Raw genomic sequence first — 8,870 nt, 5'->3', positions numbered from 1 at the left:
AAACTCAAAAGGATAAATGTAATACAGATATTGAAATGCAGTTAATGCTCTTCATTATTATTCACCAGGTGACCTTAAAAGCCACTTTCAATGTCATGTAAAATGTTTTAAAGATTTAAATGGTGTGGGCAGCTTTCCTCACAGAAACAGGCAAATTCAAGAAAGAGTACAAAAAACCAACTTCAACAAGGATTTATTTACTGAAATGGATGGGATCGTGCAGGATTAAGCTAGTCCCAGGTGGAGTTTTAATTAAACCTCTGACCTGCTGTTAGGAAAAAAAAAAGCTTTACAATCAGTGGATTAAAACCAGCCCTTGCTAGGGGTGGCAGGGAGGGGAGGGAGTGGAGTGGTGGTGCTTTGAGATTGAGGTCGATTCCCACCAAGGACAAACTCCTTCTTGAACACTTCAGAAGTCTTTCACTCAGTTTTCCTCAGGCACAGATGTTTGCTGAAGTCAGTAATGCCTAAGCTGCCTTTCCTTCTTGAAGCAAGAAGTTAGTACAACTGAGGTTTTTCTTCCTCTGATTGCCCTCCCTTTCTCTGCTTCAGCCTGAGAACCTTTGCATTTGGCTGCAGAGTTTGGGAAGGGAACAGCTGGCAGCAGGGGACAGTCAAAAATAATATGATGCATCTGGACCTACGGGGCTTCTGTCCTGTTTGTCCACTCTGTCCCTCACTTGCAGTTTCAGCAGTGAGGCCAGAGGTGGTTTGCTTCATAAATAGAACCATGGAATCATAGAATGGTTTGGGGTGGAAGGAGCCTCCAAATCTCATCCAGTCCAACCCCCCTACAGTCAGAAGGGACATCTTCCACTAGAGCCCTGTTGAGCCTCACCTCAAATGTTTCCAGGGATGAGACCTCAACTACCTCCTTGGGCAACCTTCCACCACCCTCATAGTGCAGAACTTGTTCCTCACACACAATCTAAGTCTGCTCTTCTCTCATTTCAAACCACTGCCCCTCATCCTGCCCCTTCAGGCCTTTGCAAACAGACTCTCTGCAGCCTTCCTGTAGCCCCTTCAGGTACTGGCAGGCTGCTGTTATGTGTCCCTGGAGCCTTCTCTTCTCCAGGCTGGACAACCCCAGATCCCTCAGCCTGTCCTTGCAGCAGAGGTGCTTCAGCCTCCTGATCATTTTCATGGCTCTCCTTTGGCCCTGCTCCATCAGGTCCATGTCCTTCCTGTGTTGAGGGCTCCAGAGCCGTGTTGAGGGCTCCACTTTCCTTGGATGGCAAAATCCAATTGCATCTAGATCTCCTTTCAATGCTTCCCCTTTGTGCAGTCTATTCTGTGACTTCTTCAGGTGCCAACATAGAGTCAGTCTTCATATGACACCCAAAGTAAAAAATGAAAACAAAAAACCCCCAAAACCTAGAAAACTCAATGTTACCCAAATGTGATTTTATAGACATAATTTTATCTTTGATACTTGCCACCAACACTTCCACACCCAGCATAAAATTGAAGGTTTGGAGCATCTGAATGCTTCAAAATCTCTTCAAAACAAAATACTGACCTTTATTAATGAGGAGACTTATTAAAAATTTTGGTTCAGCCAAGTGAGATCTGAGGTTACAACCCAGAATATTGATTTGCCTTTAGTGTTCACAACACCCAGGCTCCTGTCAAAATTTGTCTGTGGTTTGTTCTTTTGGGCTTGACATCTGCTCTACATCACACTCTTCAAAGGAATACTGAATTAGCAGATATTTCAGCACAGGGATTCAAAAAGAAATGGAAAAGCAGAAAAGCAGGCAAAAGGCTCACGAGTGCAGGGCTGACTTTGAAGGCTGGAGGGACAGGTGAGAGCAGTAGGGGTTTAGAGGGCTCAGAGGCCAATCCAGCAAAAAAAATAGCAATAACAATCAACCAGCCCAAATCTGTCTGGTTTAAATTAAAATGCTCTTTAGCTCATCTTACACTTGAAGGGCAGAACACTACTTTGGGAGTGAAATAATAAAGATGTGTTAGTTAATCATATATCTTGTAATTAAAAATGAACCAATTACTAACCAAGCTGGGATCAGTAGAATTTAACTAAGAATTCAATTTACAACTAATTTCCTGAAGCTTGAGCATAAAACTTTAGATCTGCTGTGGAGTATCAAGGCAAACATAGAAAATACTGATCATTGATAAAGGCTAATGAACTCTGGGGTTTCTTTGTTTCTGTAAACAGCTTTTCATAGATTCTTAGATTCATAGAATCATAGAATTGTTCGGGTTGGAAGGGACCATAAAGATCATCTAGTTCCAACGCCCCTGCCATGGGCAGGGACACCGTCCACTCGACCAGGTTGTTCATTTCCTTTTTGAATTTCATGGACTGCCACAATGCTGTGGTCTGTGAGTTGTAAGCCCTGCAGAGAGATGCTCATCTGATGAATAAAATGTTTTCATTAGTATTTTTCAAAAATCATGGCAACTTCCCCATTGCTTTTGTCTTTCACCTAACTTGTTTTCCATGTGTCAGACTTGTAAGAATTTCCACGTGCAACTGGGTAGAAAGGTTAGAGATCCAAGAACTCTGAATAGTCAGAGGGCAGAAAAGCACATGCAACAAGACTGCACAGCCAAAAAGATTTCCATTTTAGAATGACTATAGGGTAAAAATGAGAGGCTGCTGTCAGATTGCATAAGTGTTTCCTTTCTTTTTTTCATGCACAGATTAGCTAAAAAATCTTCCATTGCCTTTTGTCTTCTAAATGCAACATACTCCTGACATCCAATGAGAGAGTAATTTCACAGACTCATGAAATGGGTTGGATTGAAAGCAACCTTAGAGACCACTAGACCAAGTTGCTCAAAGCCCCATCTGTCCTGGCCTTGAACACTTCCAGGGATGGGGAATCCACAACTCTGCGTAACTCGCCCAGTCACTCACCACCCTCACAGTGAAATCTCTATCTACACTCCTTCAATTTAAAGCCATTATCCCTTGTCCAGCCTGACCTTGAATATCTCCAAGGAGGGGGCCTGTACTATCACTAGAAGCCCTTGTAGAAAGTCCCCCTACAACTCTCTGGTAGGCCCCCTTGAAATATTGAAAGGCTTCAGTAAGGTCTCTCCAGAGCCTTCTCTTCACCAGGCTGAACAGCCCCAACTCTATCAGTCTGTTCTTGATCAGGGACCTAGGTGCTGTAGGCTTCAATCTACCTGTACAGACACAAGATGTCTGTTTAACTAAGGACATTAGAGAGAGGCCTGCTCCTGTCAGAGCTGACAAGTATCAGGCTGAAGGTGAATAATGTGAAGGGTTAAGGTGTTTCTTCCCAAGAGGAACTGTTGAAGCAGTGTTCATAAAAGCAGGGTCTACCTCTTAAAGAGTCTGCTAAAGAAAAGGGCACAGGATAGTCCTCATTCATCTTGTTCCTGAGCTTTCTCCTATGTAAATCTGCATAATCTGTGTAAAATGTTTTGTACAGTGAAAAAAAAAAAAGGTCAGTACAAAAATACTGCTCTCTTTATTGATCCATACTCTGAGAAAAGCACAGTTTGTTATAACAGGAAATAATACTTTATTATAAAATCTGCATGTAAACAAGTACCAAATTAATTGAGTAACAGTTAATGGAAGTGCAAATGAACTTCATAAAATGCTATCTGCTCTGGGTTTACCTATATATAGAATTTGTTTTCTCCCCTGCTAGTGTGGTTCTACGCTCCCCTCCCCACTGTTGAGTTTAAAAAGATTGATGGTTGCTTGCTTTATGCTAAAAAGGGTGTACGAGCCTGCGTACAAGTTTAGGTTTTGCTCTGCAAACGAGAGAGTCTGTGGTGATACTCATCATCATCCTTTAGCTTTCAGTCTCTGGTATCCACAGGACAAGAGGATCTACAGCGTATGTACACAGTGAAAACGTGGCCATGTCGAGCAACTTATTTAACATCAGTTCATTTACTTGCAAACATTGAATCTGAAACCATTCATCAATGAAGCAGACATTGTAGTGTAACTCCCAGACTTGCTTGTTCATCTTAAGGCATTAATGAGAGTCTCGATTGCTAAGTCCTTGTTATCACCATGAGGAGCAGCCAGACACTTCTCAACAGTCAAATGCTTGCTCATCCCCATGTGCAACATCTGTTCCTGCTGAAAGCTTCTAAAGCACAGACAAGTCATGGCAAGACTTTGATTTTGCCTTGAAAGCCATCTTCTTGTTGTTCTTTGCCACAATCCTCCCAAGGAAGCGCTTTGCCTTCTTGCCTATGCTTTCTCTTCTCTTTGTGTTGGCCATTCTCCTGGCATTGTCTTCTTTACTGTCCTTGCGAAGCCGAATCTGCCGAACAATCCCTTCAAACAGGTCCTTGACGTTATGATGAAGAGCAGCTGAGGTCTCAATGAACTTGCAGTCAAACACAACAGCACAGGCCCGCCCCTCTGGGTGGAAAGAGAAAATGGGAGATCAGTGGAAATGAACATTTTCTCTTCATAGGTACTGGCAGAAAAAAACCCACACCAAGAGTAGAGTTTAGGTAAGGAAAAGTGCCTTCAATGCCACAAGACAGCTGTGCTACATGGTAGCCAGCGTCCATGTCTGCACTTATGGCTTTGCCCCCTTACTGTTCTTGAGTTTGTGATGGTACAGTCAGGAATCTCATTTGCTCAATGGTATTGAACACAAGGCAACAACAGTCCTCTAAGCAGACCATCCCAGTACTGTTTGAGACCTAAACCTGATAAAGGAGAGGCACTTATACTTGATGCTTGATAGGAAACAGTGTGAGGGATGGGAAGAAATTAGCTCTTTCTTGTGGAAGATGAGCAGTTAAAACCCTCTCCCTTGCTGTAACAAGTGAGAGTTTTCCACACTAGCTACAAGTGAAGCTGATACAGTCCACAAGGTCAAGTCATTGAACAGGCTGCTAGAGGTCATGAAGTTGTAGACCACTGGATTTGCCTAGGAGTGCATTCACAGTACCAGATGCTCAGTGCTCCAGTGTAAGCACCTAACTCTGTGACATGGCTGCAGTGCAAGTTTCCATGGTCAGCTGGTGGTAACTAACAGCAAAGCTGTAAACCTGAGCAAAGTAGTCATGTCATGACTATGACAGGACAACCATGCGCTGCCACTAGCCTGAAAAAATGTGCTCATCTCCTGCTGAACTCAAATCAATTCCCTATGCAGGCATTTACCACAAGGAACATGGCAAAAACAGGCCACCAGAGATGGTTCCTCATCAAGGCACCAATGCTTCAGAGCATTCTTGCCCATGGGAAAAAAAAAAAGGCAAACAATGAAATAAAAAAAAACCAAACAAACCAAAACCCAAACTATCAGAGCTTTCAATGAGTGAAGTGAATACTGAGGTGTTGGCAGTGGTTACTGTGTTCTGGTTATGCTAGCTGGAACTAGCTGAGAAAATTCTCACTGATTGACACCAGAGGACAAATACAAAAGGACTCTAAATTGTGTGAGCCTGCTCCCACTAGCTCAGCTCAAACATGATGGAATCACTTCCAGAAGGAAGAGAATTGTATGGGCCAACCCCTTCCAAAGGCTTCCTGGGTTCTGTGACAGGGCATTCCTATTCCTTAAACACACAGCTTGAACTGTCACATCTTGAGCCTAGCAAGTGCTGCTGCTGCACAGAACAGTTAGTGCTGACCAAAACCCAGTCCTACAGAAAGCAGCAGCTCTGATGCATTTGCCTCTCCTGGACTGCAGTTCAGAGCATTGCTCTGCACAGCCACACATCTCCCACCACCCTCTCCATTACTTTTTGTGGCTCCAGTATAAACCAGCTGGGTTGATGTCTCCAGTGTGCCCCTAATCATACATTTTTCTACATCAGAACCATTCCATGTCTGTTGGCCATGACCCTCCACAGCCCTTCATGTTTCAGACATTCCTGTAAATGAAGTGTCTCTTACCATCAACTGAGACTTCTCGGGACCTCACCAGGTCACTTTTGTTGCCCACAAGAATAATAGGAATGTCTTCAGTTTGCCTTGCTCTTCTGAGCTGGATTCGTAGCTCAGAGGCCTTTTCAAAGCTGACTTTGTCTGTCACTGAATACACAATGATATAGGCATCTCCCATCTTCATACAGTGGTTCTGAAGCCATTGGCTGTCATCCTAAAACAGAAGGCAAGAATGCACTGAAAAGTCTACTCAGCACTGACTAATGATTTGATTATTGTAAGCACCTTCAAAGTATTTTTTTAAACTTTGTTATAAAGAGTCAGCACAAGTAAAGCAACTTCCCTGTAGTTAAGATTGCTATTGTTTCCAGAAATAATACCAGCTCTGCACTGATCAGATGGCAAATCTCTCATTTTACAGCAATTCCCTGGGCTGCTCACAGAATCATAAAATTGTTTCCATTGGAAAAAACCTCCAAGGCCATCAAGTCGAATCAACCTAACACCACCATGGCCACTAAACCATGTCCCCAAGTGCCATGGCCACACCTTTCTTGAACACCTCCAGGGATGGTGACTCCACCACCTCCCTGGGCAGCCTGTTCCAATCCCTGACCACTCTTTCAGCAAAGACATTTTTACTAACATCCAACCTAAACACAATTTCAGGCCACAAAAGCTGCTGCTTATTCTAAGCATTAAGGGATTCACACTCCAACACTATTCAGGTTTTTTCATTACCTGCCTTAGCTACAGGAAAAGAATTGCAGGAGAGGTGAGGCAGTAAGAATGCTAAGGTTTTAATGCTATGGATCGGATCAAAGCAAGAGGCAGCCACAGCTATTGCTATGAAATTGCAACGCGACCATTTCTGTTGTTTTTTTCAGCCCACTGACCAAACCATAAAGAAAAAAAGATCTGCAAGTACCTGCTCCCAAATATCAAACACCACGAGAGAAGCTTCTTCTCCGTCAACTACAATCGATCGGTCGTATGTATTTCCTAGGGGAAAAGAAGTTCACAACAAAGAAGTTACTCTCCTGCATCCCTGCCGGCAGCCTGGAAAAGGGCGGCTGCAGGAGCTGCCCGCGGAGGCACGACCGGGATCCCCGGAACTGTGACCGCGCTTCCCCTCGCCGGGGCGCAGCCGCAGGTGCCCCGCGCCCTCACCGGCCTCCTCCGCGTCCGCGCAGTCCTCCACGCCGCCGAAGATGCGGGCCAGGCTTGTCTTGCCGACGCCGTGCTCGCCCAGCAGGATCACCTTGTAGAGGCTGCTGTCAGAGTCGCTGCCCGAGGAGGTGATGGAATCGGAGGAGTCGGAGGCCCAGCTCTCCCGCTGCGGCTCGCCGGGGTTGTACGAGGTGCAGCGAACCAAGCCGGAGAGCTCACCCTGCGGCAGGGAGGCCCGCAGGTCCCGCTCGTCCACCGGCATGCTCCGGCGGTGCAGCTGCTGGTGCACGGAGACGGGCATAGTACCGCGCCGCTTGTCCAGGTAGCGCAGCTTGTCGCCGCGGTTCAGAGTCATTGGGGTGCCGAGCTACGGGCAGAGAGCAGCGGAGAGCCGGCACTGTCCCGGGCTGTCCTGCCGAGCAGCTCTGGCTTCGGGTCGCTCCGCGACTGAGCGAGGGAAGCGGCGAGGGACTCCGCGACGGCGCGCACCCCGCAGCGTTCCAGAGAGCTCTGCCACTACGGCGCTTCTCGCCCATATTTATGGCTCCAGTGGCCCGGCCCGGTCCGCCCCGCCGTGACGCGCGGCGACCGCCTTGCCAGCGCGGCCGTGGGCAGCGCACCCGCCCACCGCCACCCGGCTCCGCTTGGCGGGGGCGGGAGCCCGGCGCGGGGAGCCCCGACGGGGGAGGCGCCACACGGGTCGCTGGCGGCAGCAGAGGGAGCGGCGGCGGGGCTCCCGTCGCCGAGGAGAAAGCGCCGAGCGCTGTGAGAAGGGAGGCCGCGGGGCGTTACGTTAGATGCCGCTGGTGGAAGGCTGAGCGGAGTGCGAGAGGGTTCGCTCCACATCGAGCTCCTGCCCTGCCCGGCCCGGGATGCTGTTTCCCATCCCTCGGTGGAACGCAAGGCAGCGTTCGCTGTGTGCGCCGCATTTTCCCACTCACAGCCCTGCCTTGGGCGAGTATTGTGTCGGTAGGTTTCCGCGGCCTGAGGCTCTAGGGCACTGTCCAAGAGCTCAGGTGCGGGCTTGGTGCCTGCAGTAGCGTTAGGGAAAGCATTCCCAGATGTGCAACGATCGCATTAGTTCGTGCTTGCAATACTCTGCACAGGAACAGGTTCTATAGCAGGTCCTTCACATTCACAGTGAGCCTGCCTGCATGGCCACGTGTGCCATACATTGTACTAATGCAGCTCTGATGGTGGTCGAATGAGAGGAATGGCCTCAGATTGTGCCAGGAGAGGTTTAGGTTGGCTACTTGGAGAAATGTCTTTACTGCAGATGTGGTCAGGCATTGCAACAGGCTGCCTGGGGAGGTGGTGGAGTCAACATCTCTGGAGGTGTTCAAGAAACCTGTGAAGCTATAAAACCTGTGAACATGGCACTTGGGGACATGGTTTAATGGCAGTGATGGTCTTAGGTTGAAGGTTGGGCTCAGTGATCTTAGAGGTCTTTTCTAACTCGAGCAAGTCTATGAGTCTATCAGAGGCCAACATAAAACACTGAGGTCAAATTCTTCTGTTGGTTTCACCTGGGCAGTAAAGCGAGGCAGTGAAAGCCTTATCTCATAAGTGGCAGTCATGGCCGTGTGACCGGGTGAAGAAGCGACTAACCAGATAACTATACTTGTATTCTGAATGGCTCACCCTAGCGTCCTGTACACACTGGATTGTTTACCTAGCAACCAAAACATGCTAGACATTTTACAGCCAAAATAACTCTGTCTCTTACCACGAGAAGATTAGAGCCTGATGAGTCCGGGAAAATCCCTGTGAGTGTACTGGGACAGTTGCCATCACATTTGTGAAAGTTTAAGGGTTTACAAATCAGCTACAG

General features: G+C 47.2%; 1 protein-coding gene across 1 annotated transcript; it reads right to left on the bottom strand.

Moving 5' to 3' along the window:
• Positions 1 to 3,464: 3,464 nt before the first annotated feature.
• On the bottom strand, positions 3,465 to 7,454 carry RRAD (RRAD, Ras related glycolysis inhibitor and calcium channel regulator). Its single transcript, XM_009901150.2, has 4 exons — positions 7,040 to 7,454; positions 6,798 to 6,871; positions 5,879 to 6,083; positions 3,465 to 4,384 (listed from the first exon to the last, which is right to left on the bottom strand). The coding sequence occupies exons 1-4, from the start codon at positions 7,392 to 7,394 to the stop codon at positions 4,107 to 4,109; spliced, it is 912 nt and encodes a 303-aa protein (XP_009899452.2). The 5' UTR covers positions 7,395 to 7,454; the 3' UTR covers positions 3,465 to 4,106.
• Positions 7,455 to 8,870: the final 1,416 nt, after the last annotated feature.

Source organism: Dryobates pubescens, chromosome 19 (genome assembly GCF_014839835.1).
Source record: "Dryobates pubescens isolate bDryPub1 chromosome 19, bDryPub1.pri, whole genome shotgun sequence".
Lineage (NCBI taxonomy): Eukaryota > Metazoa > Chordata > Aves > Piciformes > Picidae > Dryobates > Dryobates pubescens.
The sequence above is the reverse complement of the archived record's forward strand: the minus strand, read 5'-3'. Positions and strand labels throughout refer to the sequence as shown.